Source organism: Photinus pyralis, unplaced genomic scaffold, assembly GCF_008802855.1.
Source record: "Photinus pyralis isolate 1611_PpyrPB1 unplaced genomic scaffold, Ppyr1.3 Ppyr1.4_LG1, whole genome shotgun sequence".
NCBI lineage: Eukaryota > Metazoa > Arthropoda > Insecta > Coleoptera > Lampyridae > Photinus > Photinus pyralis.
In genome coordinates, this window is record NW_022170249.1 from 54,080,452 (window position 1) to 54,097,615 (window position 17,164).

General features: G+C 35.5%; 2 protein-coding genes across 2 annotated transcripts; both read right to left on the reverse strand.

Moving 5' to 3' along the window:
- Positions 1-279: 279 nt before the first annotated feature.
- LOC116167853 (putative nuclease HARBI1) lies at positions 280-2,651 on the reverse strand. Its single transcript, XM_031483422.1, has 7 exons — positions 2,425-2,651; positions 2,168-2,339; positions 1,723-1,916; positions 1,523-1,670; positions 1,318-1,462; positions 957-1,253; positions 280-903 (listed from the first exon to the last, which is right to left on the reverse strand). The coding sequence occupies exons 1-7, from the start codon at positions 2,481-2,483 to the stop codon at positions 821-823; spliced, it is 1,098 nt and encodes a 365-aa protein (XP_031339282.1). The 5' UTR covers positions 2,484-2,651; the 3' UTR covers positions 280-820.
- A 1,229-nt stretch (positions 2,652-3,880) lies between these two features.
- LOC116159581 lies at positions 3,881-16,543 on the reverse strand. The gene is made up of 3 exons (XM_031472590.1): positions 15,067-16,543; positions 3,969-4,088; positions 3,881-3,899 (listed from the first exon to the last, which is right to left on the reverse strand). The coding sequence occupies exon 1, from the start codon at positions 16,281-16,283 to the stop codon at positions 15,372-15,374; it is 912 nt and encodes a 303-aa protein (XP_031328450.1). The 5' UTR covers positions 16,284-16,543; the 3' UTR covers positions 3,881-3,899; positions 3,969-4,088; positions 15,067-15,371.
- Between the last annotated feature and the right edge of the window lie 621 nt (positions 16,544-17,164).

Sequence of the window (17,164 nt, forward strand, 5' to 3'; positions counted from 1 at the left end):
GCGATCCAATACAATCAACCCATCGCTAGATGTAAATTACATCGAAAATAAATGGGGTGAAATGTCAGAAAAGTTAAATTCTGATCCAGATGGGCCTCAGCTGACTGTAGCTGATTGGAAAAAGGTAAAAACGATATGATTTATACAGCAAACTTCAGCACAAGTTTTGTAGCATTATTTTAAATCTCTTCATCGCTTTTTTTAAATAACCATCTTTTTTAGCGTTTTACAGATTGGAAGTAATTTGTGAAAAACAAATATAGGAAATTAAATGAGCACCGTTTAAAGACTGGATCAGGTCCTCAAAGCAGTATAACACTAACAGACATGGAAGAACGGGCACTCTGTGTATGGGGAAAAGTGACCGTAACCGGTGCGTTGGGTGTTACAAACTTCGATGGAATTTTATTAGATTCAGATACCATGATAATACCTCTTGAGGAGGAAATTACTGAACCAATGCCGGTTGAAGATGATACACCAGTAATAGTACCACCTGAAATTGAACCGGCTGTTACACCCGTTCCACCGCAAAAACCTGGGACAAAAACTCTACCTCGGCAAAAGCCATTGTCGATTGTGACAGAAAGCTTATTGAATACAATGAACAAATCCGAAAAAAATATTGAAGAATTAGGTTCCATTGTAAAACAATTTTCCGAAGAGTACATAAAGTGTAAAAAGGAAAAAAACAAAAACGAGCTTCTTCGACTTAAATTTGAAGTGGCAAAATATAAATTTGAAAACCAAAACTTTAAATTTGATTTTGATTAATAGTCTTTTTTTTAACATAAATGTCTTGGAGTTTTTTTTTTGTATTTTATAATAATAAATTATTTCTTATATATCTAGCTCTTGTAGCCCTCCCTTCTTGCAGAACATCATTGTACTCCAAATTGCCTTCTAAAAACATTGTACATTTTATTTGAGGTAATGATGTACATGAAAACGTTTACCTATGCCAATCTCGTCTCTATATTCTATTTCTTCCTCCGGAAGAGGAATCCTTGCCCGGAGAGCAATATTGTGAAGAACACAGCAAGAATAAATGATGTTAGCTGCTCTACTCGGATGGTATAAAAGAACTCTGTGCCTTGACAAACATCTAAAACGTCCTTTTAATATGCCGTTGGTTCTTTCAATAACATTTCGAGCCGTCTTGAATTGGTTATTAAAACGTTCTTCTGGGCTTCCTTGCTCAAAATTCGAAAAGGGAGTAAATAGCCATGGTTCAAGGGGGTATCCGCTATCACCTGTAAATTTGGTAAAAAAAATTGTTTTTTTTCTATTATAACATTGTTAAATATGTTTAAATACCAAGTAAATGCGTGGACTTATCTCCATTATCATACTCCCGCTTTAAATAAGTTTTAATATTACTCATTTGCCATATTGCAGAATCATGGACGGACCCAGGATATCTGGCATTGCAAGCAATAATTTTTGTGTTAGAATCCGAAATCTAATTTTACAAAATAAATAATTAATATTCATTTTCTATACGTCTTATCCTTTAACATACGAGCATAACATTTATTGAGTGTTTTCCTTTTCTGTTTATATAAACAAAAGGGGGATGGTGAACGTCATTCGTAGGTGGAGCAAGAATTTCAACATGAGTTCCATCTACAACTCCAAGAACACCACGTACATTCCACTTGTTGTAAAATCTGAATAAAGTTGAAGGTTTTATCTAAAATACTTATGTGCTTAATGTTTTACCCTTGTTTAATATTATTTTTTGTTTCGAAGTCAGTCGGAAATTGAACCCATTCTGGCAACAAATGTTGTGATATTAAAGATGTTATTTCGTGTATTATTCTTGAAACTGATGGCTGACTCAAAGAAATCCAACAGCTACTTCCTACAGGATTTTGAAATGAACCAGTGGCAACAAAGTTTAGTGTTGTTAGAACCTGTCGAATTTGGGTAATTATTGCACTGGCACCGGCACATAAGAAGGCGACAGCGGGCTATACCATTTTTTAAACAATGGCTATACGCAGACTGCAGAACCCACTCAGTGGCGCACAAATTAATAGAATATGAATAGTAAGGATGCGTCATCTTTCGCCTTCTTATGTATCTGTACCTGTAGGTACCAATTTGTAGTTATTACAGCATAGGTATTGAAAATGATATGTATAAAAATATACCTAGGTATTACCTTTAAATGAAGCGGAATACTTCCTGTGTTTTGGTAATGGGGGCCTATTTCCTCGATCAAACCCATTACACTTACTTTGTCCAAACGAAACATTTGTTTAAAGTCTTTCTCGCTTGTTTCAAAAACATTAAGCGAGTCCCTTAACTGTCTCTTCGTTATTCTCATGAAATTACTTAAAAATAATTATACGCAAATTTTAATGTTATATGAAGTTTGTTTATGAAAATTGCGTTATGCTTTTAAATATTGATTCTTACCGATCATTATCTTCTTCGAGAAGAGCACCAATATGTAAATAGAAGCGCATATTATTCATTTTGATGCGCTCGGATAAGTTTAGGTCAGATAATCTGTCACCGTAAGAATTTACGACAAGCCGTAGGGACTTCCGAGAATTTGTAAGATCCGGGCGGACACAGAATTGCCTTTTTTAGTTCCGATCTTACGAGTGCCCGTAAACCCGCTTACGATCTCGGATATTTTACACAGAATTCCAACATTAGTCAGAGCCCTACCGGTATTACTGGTTTTGTCAATTTCATGGCTTTTTTTGATGTCATCAAAAGAAATGCCTTCTCCGTCTAATACATAAATCCCATTCAATAAATTATTTCTTAAGCTTTTCATTAAATGAGGGACATCGAATATTCCATAATAGGTACTTTTTTTGATTATATACAAAATAAGGCTTCTCCGTGGAAATTCCTAACAGTTGGAAAAATTTTCTGTTGCTAGAAGATGAATAAACTACCGGAAAACGTAAAATGTATCCATAATCCATCTAGGTTTAAACAAACTATAAAAAACATGTTGGTGGTAAAAATGTGCATTTATAGGTTAGACGAATACTTGAACAGAAAAATTGTTGCATGTATGTAATACGAGTATAACGTGTAGGTAGCGTATTTTTACTTATTTATAATTTATACTTAATTATATAATATGTAATTTGTAATTTTGACGTTCCAATGCTTGTATACAAGTCTCATGGAATAAACGGTATTATTATTATTATATCACAAACAATGGCTTTAGGATGTAACCCTATCTGTTCAAGAAGGTTTAAACTTTTGTGATAATTTTTTCTAAATTTTGACTACTGGCACCGGTTACATGTTACAAAATAAGCAAATGGTAGTTTCCACTGATATATTCAGTTCAGACCTCTGACCAATAGAACTAGCACCTGTTTGACGGGAACAGGTTTACGACCTAAATCTTGAAAGCCCTCAATTAAGTCGTTCCTTTTGTTGTACTCAAATTTGGACTTGAGGGCCATCTCGCCGAATCATAGAACTACTTGTTTATCTATCTTAGTCATTGATTCCACTTTTGTCTCTACTTTCTTCAAGAAGGAAGAGGCACTAAAGGCAGTAAAGCAACTTTTTGCTCGCTACTTGTATAAGTTCTCTTTTTCGATCCCAGTACCTGCATGTTTGTAAAAGTTTTTGCAAAAGAAGAGGCATTTTATGGAAGTGTAACACCAGGGGTTATCGTTTACAGTTTTTTTTAAACTGTAAAATATATGTTGATTTACTTTTTAATTGTTTTCGTTTCTGAAGAAGTTGGTCACAAGTAGAATTTACACGCATTTGTAAACGCTTTTCCTTAGATTTATCATCATCCATTACCAACCTTCTCTTGGTCGATGCCAAAGAAAAAGGCATTTGAATTCCACTAGGACTGTGATAAACGTTATCAGTTTTTTCTTTGGTAGGAGTTGAAAAATTGTCTAAAAAGAATAATATGTCACGATCATAGAATAAAAGTGTGATTTGTCTCACGATAGACAACTTCTTACCGATTTCCTCTAAAAATCTTCCGCTAGGGCTGTGAACAATTTTCTGTGTGGGGCTTGAATGACTTTCTACCGGGGACGTTCTTGGTTGACTTGGTAAAGATACAGGTGATTGACTTTTAGCTTGAAATTTAAATTTTTTACTATAGGAATATTTTGTGCGTATAATTACTATAAGTTTGGTACTTATCTTATTTTAATCGCTTATTCAATAAAGTATCTGCCAAAAAATGGTCGCCGCATATATATTTTTTCTATAGACGATCATGACTTAATTGTAATAAATTAACATTACCTGCATAAAAACTGTTATTAATTTGATTAAAATACGTATTTGTAAACATACAAGAAAAAAAAATTGTTATGCCCTAAGTGTAAGTGCTTTTTCACAATGGACATAAGCGTAACAAAAACATAACAGATACATAATTCATAATGTTGAATAGTAGCAAACCAACGGTTTCAAAACAAAACAAAATGACTGTACTGAATAAAATGAAACGGGTTCTTTAATTAACTAAAAAAAAAAGTATACAGGAATCTGGATTAGTAATAAAGCAGGACGGTCCTCAGAACATAGGTACAAAGTACCGTCCTAAGACACCACAAGTTTGACAAGGTTTAGAACAACAGGAGGTCCGGAAGTTGACCCGGTACGCAGTACCAGCCGTGAGCTTCTGGAGGTTAGTTATCGGGAGTCAGGCCGTAGGTGCAAAGCACCGGCCTAAGCTTCTTGAGCAGGTGAGGTATAACAGGGTTGGCGAAATTTAGGCCTATGGTACAAAGCACCGGTCTAAGCTTCAGGAAGAGCAGGAGATCTGGAGGGTTGTTCTGGTAAAAGGTTTTGAGCTATAAAAGAAGGTGAGCTCAATAAGTGCCTCTCACAGCCTGGACACTTGCTTTTGTATTAAACGGCTGGTTACGTTTGGCGGAATATGTGGAAATGGTAATCGGGAAGGGACTAACGGGAAGTGGTATTTGATATAATCGGAAAGGTAGGTGGCGGCATCTCACGGAACTTAACGAAAATAGTTTTCATCATTAATTATTAATTATAAAAACTATCATAATTGGATTCCTTACACGACAGCAGGCGACATCTAACGGAGGAATTTTACAACACATACTACAGGATGTTTGCAAATAAAATTTTGACGTTACCACTTTTATATTTTCTGACAACTCTCTCGTGAAATCAACATGAGAAAAGTTTACTTTTTGCAGTAACTGCACTACACCCTTTTCTTCTTCTCCCCTTTTGGCCGATGCCAACAATTACACTCATCTTTTTTTACGAAATTATGGTCATGGTGTACAAACTACTAAAGGTATATCCGATGTCTCAATATGTGTAGATTAAATCTCATTTGATGTGTAATTTTTCGGTAAAATGAAATCCTCATCGAGTTAATACAGAAAGTTATTTCACCCACAAAAGTAATTTCCTGCCAATTTGCGTGGATGCATTTGTGGCATCATGCAGGATGTGCTTGAATTTTAATTTAAATCCTTAGAACCGCATGTTCCTTTGAAAAAACGCGAATTAGGGAAGATGTGATAGTAAGCAAAGAATCGGCAAATAAGAATTTCACATGCTGTGTACGCTTTGATACCCGCCGCCCTTCCGTATTAATTTTATAGTTGTAAAGTAACGATTGCTGTGCCTGCACGATGAATACATTAGACACCTAAGTAATAAATACCATTGAATAAAAATTTAGTACTCAATGGTAATACAGAATCATATGCAGCGGTTTACAAAAATCACATTCTAATAAACACAATTTCAATAGTCAAATTACAGTTAATCGTAATAATAATAATAAAACTTATTTACGTACTGTGAACTTTCCCAGCACCTTTGCGTCTGAAATCCTTTCCTTTGCAGATTTCTTTGTGGCATAATGAACATTAAACATGTTTCTCATAGCAATTAATAGATATTTATTATACAAGACGATAAAGGGATATATTCATTGAGTAAAAGACTTAACTTAACTTTCACGAAATGGTTAGTTTCCTTTTATCGTCGTGTATTATACAAAACTTTATTTTATAGCAGAAGCCATATAAATCATTATAAAGCTTCTGACAATTCTCAATTTAATTTAGAGACGTCAAAAATAGCAAGCTTAGGTTCTGCCGTCGCGATCGTTGCTATAGAAACAGAATATGTTCCGGACGTCATTTTATATCGTGCAGTTGAAATAAGAATGACAGATGTCATTAGAATGCATACTCATCTGTTTCACTTTATCTACCCTTACGGTTAAAGAGATCACTTTATCTATCCTTACGGTTAAAGAACGGCTTAGCCTACTCATTCAAACCTATTAAAATGTCATGTTTAACATTATGCTATAAAATAAATATATTAAACACAAGCAAACTATTAAAAACAAGTTCAAGAAGTAATCGTAAACGATTTACAAAAAGCGCATTTCCACATTAACAGTCTTTGTTCGAAAAAGTTAGTTACTTCAGCCAAATTCGTCCAGAAGAAAGTTTAGCACTGCGCATGCACAATCTATTCTTTGACATTCATTTCAACTTGATTTTATAAGAATCATCTTAGCGTATAGAATTTAAAAGCACAAAAATCTGATACAACTGAATACTGAACGATCATCGATCTTCATGCACCCATTAATTTGACAATACACCTCCTTAAGGGGCTGATTCGGTTCCCTTAGATCAGCATAGCTTGTAGAACAAATTTTTTAACTTGGTATTAGTTTTGCTTTTATTCGAGGTCCGTATATACAAAATTTTATTTAAGTGTCTTAACAAATAAAAAAATTGGATTGCGCAAATTCCAAAGCTGGGTTGCGCATTCGGAATTTTTTTAAATTCGTCTGCATAGTTGCTTGAGGTTTAAGGAATATGTACTAACAAAGAAAACCCTGACATTCATATGTTCTTTAGAACAAAAATGATACAAGAACACCATTTTTTGGAGAGTTGGTCAGTTTTTGGGTTGTAACTTTTTGACCCGTTAGTCTACGTAGCTGCAAATAGCGACCTTTCTTATATCCGTGAGAACATGCGTACCAATTTATATCTCCGGGATCGTTAATAAGCGACAAAAGTGTAAAATTATGGTACATAAAAAAATTGATTTTTTACTATAACTTTTTTAGTAAGAAACGCAGAAAAAAATTCCTTCCTCGGTGCAAGCCTCAACACCATAACGAACCAAATAGCGAAAAAAGTAAAACGATGTAGTAGCGACCGAACGGACGGACAAAGTGGCCACAATAGAGCATTTTTTTTAATATTTTTTGGAAATACGCTAAAAAGTAGAGCCTCGAGAGATACATCGTTTAACCATGGGCGTGGATTGGGGGTTAGCTATAGGGGTGCAGACACTGAACGGTGCCCTAGGTCTAGTGGGAGTTTAAGAGGTCTTTTGGCGTTGTAATTTCTTAGGTCCCTACCAGAAGTACCTAGCTTAGTAGTTATAGGCTTATAGGTGCTAAAAACCACGGCACACCGAAAAGACATATTCCAATTGTACCAAATCGGGAAACGGAAAGTAGGAGAAGTACGTGGTCAGATACTATCTCCTTCTCAATTAAGAGCTGATCAAAAAGTTAAAGATAAGAAAATTTGGCAAGTTATCACCAAATAGTCGTCAGTATACAGCTCTCTCCATTCCGGAGAGGGGTTTGTTCGACTAGACTCGTGTACCGTATGGCGTTAATGGAGCTCCTAGTACATTTCAATACCTAGTAGACAAAATTTGCGGGCCACAATGGATTTTTTTTTTTTTTCTATTTGGATGACATTATTAACCTACATCATTAACCTACTACTTAGCTTCCTTTGATTGGAATGTATTGTGGTCTCTGGGCTTAGATGATGCAGTAACCTTGTTTTACGAACTTTTTTATAATGGTGTTAATCTGTTTATTCCTATAAAGACAATCACTAACTCTAACTACCGCTATCCCGTCTGGTATTCTAAGGAATTAAAAGAACATTTATTTCAAAAAAAATTAGCGCATTCAAAATATAAACTTTTAAATTCGGTGCAGTTGTATAATACATTTTCTAATTTAAGAAGACGTTGTAAACAGCTGTCTGATAGGGATTACAGAAATCATATAAATCATATAGAAGTCAAAATCAAATCCAATCCTAAGTTATTTTGGAACTTTGTTAGAAAACAGAAGAATGAAAATGAGCTGCCGTCTAATACGCACTTAGGTTCAACCAATGCTGAAAATGGTATGACATCGTTAACCTTTTCGCAGACAACTTCGGCACTGCGTATCTACCTAGTTGCGATATTATTGATCCTATGGTCGATTTTCAAGCTCCGTACAGCAATAGTTCTGTTAATGTGAGGAGTGTTAATATTACATTAGTTAATGTTTTGACTAAATTAAGTAAATTAAAGGACAATTTAAACTGTGGTCCAGATGGACTTCCTGCATTCCTGCTAAAACGGTGCTGCTATGTTCTAAGTCATCCTTTACACATTATTTTTACAAAATCAATTAATGAAGGCGTATTTCCAAAATTTTGGAAATTAAACTATGTCAGACCTGTTTATAAATCAAAGTCTAAGGCTGATATCAAGAATTATCGACCCATAGCTGTTATGTCTACCATCTCAAAAGTTTTTGATGAGCTAGTAACAGACCAACTGTTTCCCATATTTCAGACGGAAATAATTGATGAACAGCATGGTTTCCTTCCAAATCGTTCGACCACCTCTAATTTATTAGCGTATCAACAACATATTGCTTGCTGCCTTGAAGGAGATATTCAACTGGACTCAATATATGGCGACTTCACCTAAAGCCTTCGACCAAATACTGATCTCCAAGTTAAATCGTATCGGAGTTGGTGAGCCGCTACTATCTTGGCTTCATAGTTATTTGAGTGGACGTACACAAATTGTCAAGTATAATAACTTTGAATCAAAAACGATATGTGTGACTTCCGGAGTGCCACAGGGTGCCCATTTAGCATCTTTATTATTCCTAGCGTTCATAAACGATATAAACCACGTTTTTAAGTTTTCCAATTTTTTATTATTTGCCGATGACATTAAAATCTTTAAGCCGATTCGTTCTATACACGACTGTTTGCACTTGCAAGAGGATTTAGACTCACTTTCTGCTTGGTGCGTTTCTAACCAAATGACCTTAAATCCAATTAAATGTTTTTCGATCACGTTTCACAGAATAAGATGTCCAATCCGTTTCTTGTACGTTATCGACGGATTTTTGCTTATTCGGCAAAATTCCATAACTGATTTGGGTGTCACTTTTTCTTACGATTTTACCTTTAAAGATCACATCACTCGAATATGCAACAAGGCACGAAAGCAACTCGGATTTATAATTCGCAGCGCAAGTCAATTTCGAAATCAATTAATCTTCAAATCTCTGTATTATTCGTATGTTAGATGCACCCTAGAATACTGCTCTCAAGTTTGGTCCCCTTATCAAGATACCTACATTGTTATGGTGGAAAAGGTACAACATAAATTCCTCCGTTATTTTTGGTATAAAATGGGTTATCTTGCTGAAAACTTTTCGCATATCGTTGCTCTGCAAAAATTGAACAGCAACACTTTATTGGCTCGAAGAAGATGCTTCGATTTGATTTTTCTCTTTAAACTGATTAATGGACATTGTGATAATTCCCTGCTGCTTCAATCAATAAACTTTAATGTTCCCGAGAAACAGCTTAGATACACTCACCTTTTCTCTATTAAATTCTCCAAAACTAACTATCTCAAAAACCTACCCATTGAGAGATTTATGTGTTTAGCTAATAGTTATCCATATATTGATCGATTCAATGTTTCTCTAAATTTACTCAAACAAAAGTTAAAATTACATCTCACATATGGATTTTTATCAGAAACGTTAACCATAGCACTTTTGGAGTGATAATGTAGCATGTTTGTTTATTAAGAGTATGTTATAGGTATAACGGTAATGTATATTATTATTGTGGGTTATTATATTAATTTAATTTAATTTAATTAATATTGTATAACATGTTTTTTTTATGTGTAATGTACACTTTAAACTTGTTATTGTTATAGGTAATTTATTATTGTTGTTCTTTTTTGGGGTTTCTCTGTAAATAAATATTATTATTATTATTATTATTATTATAACGCCCGCGACTCTGAAACTCATTTTCGTATATAGGGTGATCAGAAATGTGGGCAGACAGTTTGAATTTGGTGCTTAAAATATTAGTGTTTTTTTTAGTTAAGGCATTGTCCACCATAATTTCTTCATAACAGTAACCCCCCTTCATTTACGTAAATTTGTATAAATTACAATGATTAAAGGCTTTGGCTACAAAAAATTCGGTTATGCAAAAAAAACCTTAACATAGTACAACAAATTTACAGCCCGAGCGTGCCGACAATACTGCAAGTTAATATCTTTTCATTTAGCATTGATTAATTTTATTAAATGCACGATACTTTGCACCTACTGCCACTTATCCGTGCGTCCGTAGGTAGATGGAAAGTTAAGGGCTCAGTCGACGAAAAAGAAGGGGGTATATCTCACTACATTCGACTTCACACTTACCAGAGCACTTGGAATCATTGTCTATGTTCGTTTAACCAAAAAGGTAAATGTTTGGAACAAAATAGCTTAACATGGATTCAGTTCCTCAGGTTTGATCATTTAGCAACGCGTAGAAATAGGTTGTATTGCCAATCAGCTGCTTTTGCTCATACTCGCCGGCACTATCCGTGAGACGTTACGGATTGACGAATCCTGGTAGGCTACATAAACCTGAGGACTTCACGTTAGTTAATTTGTGCTGCATATGATCCCATGGGTTTGTGCTTAGGTCAGTCGTACGTGGTTATTCAACTGGCTCCCTAATACTACTACTAATAATAATAATAGGTTGTCTGAGCTTATTAGAACAATCAAGGGCAGGATTCTCCTAGCCCACCTTATTTGGAAACATTAGGTATCATTCCTTTTCAAGAAAAGGCCTACTCCGTGATACACCCCTATATCGGGGTACGACAACTTGAAAACTATTGGGCACACGCAACAAAATTACTTCAGTTAACCACTGTAGGCTCAGGCAAAGTAGGTGGGTCGAGGTGGTGAATGGGTTCTCTTTTACAGCTAGATAAAACAATCAAAACGCCACTGAGTTTTGTAGAAAAGTTAAAGAAAAAATACTTATTGAGGGGAAACAAGGTAGACTAACAGATCCTTGTTCAGGTATTAATAAAACTAAAGGGTGAAAGAAGTTGAGAGTTGAAAATTAAAGGCACTTAACTAGTCAAAATCAAACTTTGCATAGCTGACCTATATGTCACATGTATCAAGCCTGTTGAAAATGGGTCAAATCCAATGACCCCGTAGGGTCACACCGAGGTGCTTTACCGCTTCTTTAGATCTGCTTTAGGGGTTTATTTGACCTTTGATTTTAAAAGGTTTGATAAGTGACCAGATAAAGACCTATTGTCAGATGTCTCTAGGTACTTGGGGTAAATTAACATAATTGTAACGTCGACGTAAAACGGTAGCGGTATTTGAGCTTATGCTAATATTTGAGGACATGGACGCTGTGGATACCATCGTTCATCGGATTGGAATCTCGACGTTTATAAACAATGATAATATTATGAAACAATAGATTATAATTAGCAGGTGACGCTTCACAAACATTCCGACACATTTATCAGCGAATAGTTACCATCAAAGTTGAGAATTTGATAACTTACATCATATCAAATAAAACTGAAAAGAACCATAAATTATTACGAAGAACCAAATTGAATAGGTAGATAAAAATCTTCAATAGGCCCAGAGCAGGAATTTATATTTCCCTCTGGCAGAAAAAAATTTGACGACTAACGAGTTTAATGCTACCTACGTTAGTATACAAATAAAGTTCATTAAAAACGTATCAGTATCACGAGGGCGAACACAGTTTCAGTTTTCAGCCAATATTGCGTTACTCTTATCGGATGTAATTTAATTTTGTATAGTGCGTCTGTCTCTACAATCGGTGAAGCTATTGAGTTTCAATATCTATTCATATCGAAAATGAGTTCATTCGCAAATCTGTATCTATGCTATTTGAATGTTTAAGTGGTTTTCAAATACAGAGGGGCTGTCAATAAGCAAAGTGAACTGCATCAGCTCAGCTTCCCCCAAAAATAACAACGGAATGATAGTACATTGTACAATTTATGGCCATCCGATCTATTGCAATCACTTTTAGGCACAACGGGAGATTAACTTGTTTACGCGGCTGGCACAGTACGATACTCTAAATTGACTTGGTTTAAAATAGATTGGAAATGCTTAACTACTACTGTTACTGTCGATAGATCTGTTCAGTTTTATATCTGAGATAGATTGTTGATTAGATTCGCTACTAATATCTAGGATAAGAACACACTCAAAACACCTAAATACCTTACACGTGAACAATTTCTCTCTGGCGGTTTCGCGAACTGAACTAAACAAGCCTCGAATTTGAGACTTCACAAATAAATATATCCCTTGTGCCGTCTTCCTATTTAGTAATATCGATGAGACTTTTTTGTTCAATTCTTCTTCATTATTTTCTCTATTACGACGCATTATTATTGTTTACGGTTTATTACTGGTCGAAAGACCGTAACTTTTGAAACGATTTGATAGATGGCTCCATCTGTTGATGGTATTTAACCACGCAATTTTGCCAGCACCTTGATTTGTGGGTATCGATTTTCATCTTCGTCTTTCTTTGGTAAATCGTATCGAAGTACACGTCATTTAAACAAATAGATGAAATCGTGAGGACACATGGAATTTTAATTGCCATCTTCCGAATATATTTATCTTGGGCGATTGGATTCATAATTTGGGAATTAGTTTGGACGGGATTCTGGGGATATACTTTTGTGTTTTTCCTTTTTTATCATCAGTCCCCCATGCGCATTTCGTTCATTTATAGTGTACTTTCTTTAGGTTTCGGCTGCAATCTGTTGTACTGCAATTTCAATCGACAATTGTTGCTTCATCTACGATTAGCCCTCTTATATAAGAGGGGATACCTTTGATTTCTTTTAGGGTTGAATATCTTCAAGTTCCGCAATACTTTTTACGTTACCTACTAATTCTTATTCGACCTACAAGTTTTGTAACCTTGGGTTAAATTCACCGATACCTGCGGGTGCCGACGCCCTTGGTTTACTTTCACATCTCCTGATAACAAGCGGCCATGAGGTCACCGGATCATGAAGGAGATTTAATATCGAGAATCGACTCTCATAAAGGGTAACTTCCGTTTAGCGTCTTAGCTGATAACTATTTTGCCACTTTAGAGTTATATACGATTACCTTTAGGTAATTTTGTTTTTACTGGAGGCATTATTTGTGCTTAAAATTTCAATATAATAAATAAGAAAGTTGCCATTGTCAAGATTTTTCTTGGCTCAGGTTCCAGAGCTATAAACTACCTCATGCAAAATGAACGAACTAAATATCTTGAAAAGGTAGTTAAGGCCTCGGACGGACCTTTTCATATGATGTTCTAAAATCCCACAAAATTAAAATTTGTCCCGTTACCCATAATCATCAATTTCAAATTGGAAAACGAAACCATTAGCCGTTGAAAATTTAATAGAAATGCGTCATATGCATACCAATATTTCATAATTGCCAAACTTTGTAAAGCTCTTGTGAAAGTTAATTAAACTTCTATCTATACAAAAATTCGTCGTGTTCGCAGTATTGATTTATGACCATCGCTTTTAACTAATTTAAACGCTTTGTTGAAACAAGCAACATCCATTAAGAGGAAACTTCCGAACAAATTATTTTGAGATTTGGTAGAACGCCATTTGGAAGAAACGAACGGTTAAGTAATTTGTTCAAAACTTCTTATTGAAAATTAACCGATAATTAATTTACTTACTTTGCATAATTAACATCCTTCAATTACCTTGCTGCTATCAATAATTAATTAATACCACAACGTGTGAACTAGTGAAACATGGCAATAACACCATCCTTAGGGAGTAAATAGTTAGAACCACTACTACTGTGATCAAATAATAATAATTGGCTTAATTGCATATTATATTATGATGTATGTATACATTTCATATTCAGTTAATTATTGGGACTTTTCCCCCGTAAATGGGTACTCTGATGGTATTAAAAAATGAGTAGTTTTAATCTCTTAATTGTTTTGTTAGCGTAGTTTCCTCAAAGTGATCAATCGCTCGCTACTGGCCGCACTTTGTCGTCCGTCCATCCGTCACACGTACTCCTTTTACAGGACTGAACCGGTTTGGGCGATAGGGGGCTCATTTGAAAGGGCTTGGTCCAAGGATTCCGTGCATACCGCTATTTTTGGTTTTGCGCATGCGCAGTGTCAGAAATTCGAGTTAACGCATGTGCAATGCTAACTTTTTTTATTTACCTATGATTTAAGTAAAAGTAACGACATTTTTAAAATATTGTTATGCGCAAATGCCAACTTCCTTATTTACGAAGGCCATTAAATGAAATTTAATACATGGGCACTTGAAATAAAAGCAAATCTAATATCTAATCTAATATACGTTCCACCATTTTACAATAAACTGTATAGACTTCGACGATAGATTTGAAAGAGAATGGGTAAGAGTCTCGTGCCTTCCAGTATTTTTTCCAGCATTAATATTATGTAGAGGAAAACACGCTCTCGTCATTTATGCTTGCATAATGACTTTTTAACTTGTTATATTTCTGTCTGGGCCTTGTAATTGAAACATAAGCATGCTTTGTTTTGAATTTGACAATTGAAAGAAAAATGGTTTGCTTTCAAAAGATGAGATCTAACGATACCTACGTCGACAATAAATAGAAGTTCTCCATTTGTCATTCGTTTATTGCATTATTGACATATGTGGGAGTAGTTGAGATGGTTTATGGCTGTACATATAGCATGGATCAGTTCCTCGGAAATTTGTACAGCAATTATGCCCTTATTAAGAGTTTCTTTCAAAATCATTTATGCCTAACATGCGACGTGTTAAATACACTATCACGTATCCCGAGGAAGTTGGTCGATTTAAAGCACCTGTTTGCGTAGTAAAAGGACCTGCACTTACCCCAATTCCCCAAAAGAACCAGTATTTATTGGCACCAACTTTTTTGCTCTAGCGCGCGCGCTGCACTGCTCTCTTTCCGGCACTCCCTCTCCTCGTGCAGGATTGGGATAGGATATGCGGGATTCATAAATTAAATTTGAATTCAAAATAGGTGATATGATTCCGGACTTAACATTACCACCCATCAAAAAACAATAGTTTTTTCTGTTACACAAAATAAAATAAAAACTTGTATTATTCACTCAAGCAACTTAACTAACTAGGTATATATAAGAAAGAACAAAAAAAGAAAAGAAAAAAAATTATTATTGAATCGGCAGTGGGCACAATTTTACCACTGGCCGTTTATAAATACCGTGAGATGTTTTTACAGTGGCAACGCGGACCACTCCATCTGTACCTGGATGCACCTCAATTATCCGTCCTAGAGGCCAAAATAATGGAGTCTTTTGTTCATCTTTAATTAGAACAAGTGCATTCTCTCGGATATTAGTGGTTTTATTGTACCATTTGCTTCGCTGTTGAAGCGTATGTAAATATTCTAAATGCCACCGTTTCCAAAAATCATGATGCATTCTCTGCAATAGCTGCCATCGATTTAATCTATTTAATTTTATATGTGAAAGATCTGGATCCGGTATAACCGAATTTAATGGCTCCAAATTTAGAAAATGAGATGGCGTGAGTGCCTGCAGATCATTAGGATCTTGTGAAATGGCGCATAAAGGACGAGAGTTTAAAAGAGCTTCTACTTGCGTTAAAAAAGTATATAGTTCCTCATATGTTAATATTTGAGTTCCGATTACTCTCTTAAGATGAGTCTTAACAGCTTTCACCCCAGCCTCGCTTAGACCGTTAAAATGTGGCGCTCCAGGTGGATTAAAGTTCCAATTTAAATTAAGTTTAGTTGCAGCTTGTTGAGCAAGTTCGATAAATTGACGATTTGCACCAATAAAATTAGTACCTTGGTCACTAAATATTTCGGAACATCTGCCTCTGCGGGCTGTAAATCGGCGAAAAGCGGCGATAAATGAATCTGAAGAGAGGTCTGATGCAAGCTCTATATGAATAGCTTTTACCGCACAACAGACAAAAATGTATATGTATGCCTTTAGAATTTTTGGTTTTCGAGTTTTTCCTAAAGTTATCATAACGGGTCCCGCATAATCTAAACTGACTACAGAAAAAGGTTTCAACTGCGATACTCTATAGGACATAAACGGCACATTAACTCTTGGACAGACTCTAAAACATCTTATACACTTAGATATGCAATTAGTTATGGCACGTCGTGGTGACAGAATCCAAAATCTTTGTAATAATAGAAAGTGAAGGGTTTTATATCCTGGGTGTAAATATTTTTGATGCGTATGTTCTACAATTAATTGTGTTATCCTATGATTACTTGGCAATAAAAGCGGATGTTTTGCGTCAAATGCGAGATTTGAATAACGTAATCTTCCACCCACCCTAAGGCAACCAACCTCGTCAACAAAAACAGCAAGTCTGCGAAACGGCTTAGGAGCCGGAGTGTTTTGCTGAATTGCTCGAAAAATGTCAGAAAATGTCTCGAGCTGAGCATGTTTTCTATTATCCATCTAAGGGTGTTCTATTTCACTAATATTGATTGTTCTTGGTGATTGAAGGTTTTTGTTCCTCAAACAATGTATGAAACGATAAGTTAAAGCTAAATTCTTTGAATCTTTTGAAGTGATGAGAAATTTTGGAGAAGTAAAGTGATACAACGTTGCTCCACGACTGCATTTAGGACCACATATTTCGTTTCCTCCTCTGCGGTTGCTTCCAAATGATTTGGTTGCAAAGGCCAATTCTCCCTTGATTGTGAGAGCCAAGAAGGACCTGCCCACCACAACGAATGTGCGAGTAGCTGGGATGGGGTTATACCTCGAGACCCCACGTCGGCGGGGTTATCTTTTGTTGGAACGTAATGCCATCGAGCTTCTGGCAATGTTTCCTGAATATGCGAAATTCGATATGCAACAAAAACCTTTTTTGTGTAAGGTAACGAATTAATCCAAGCGAGGGTGGTTTGACTATCCGACCAAGCGTGTAGCTCATTAATAACTACATTAGGTAG

Coding starts and splice junctions, on each gene's coding strand:
- LOC116167853 (XM_031483422.1), bottom strand. CDS start 2,483: ATGAATAATATGCGCTTCTATTTACATATTGGTGCTCTTCTCGAAGAA. Junction 1,463..1,522: donor ACTCAATAAATGTTATGCTC/GTATGTTAAAGG, acceptor TTGTAAAATTAG/ATTTCGGATTCTAACACAAA. Junction 1,254..1,317: donor TAAGTCCACGCATTTACTTG/GTATTTAAACAT, acceptor CCAAATTTACAG/GTGATAGCGGATACCCCCTT.
- LOC116159581 (XM_031472590.1), bottom strand. CDS start 16,283: ATGTCCTATAGAGTATCGCAGTTGAAACCTTTTTCTGTAGTCAGTTTA.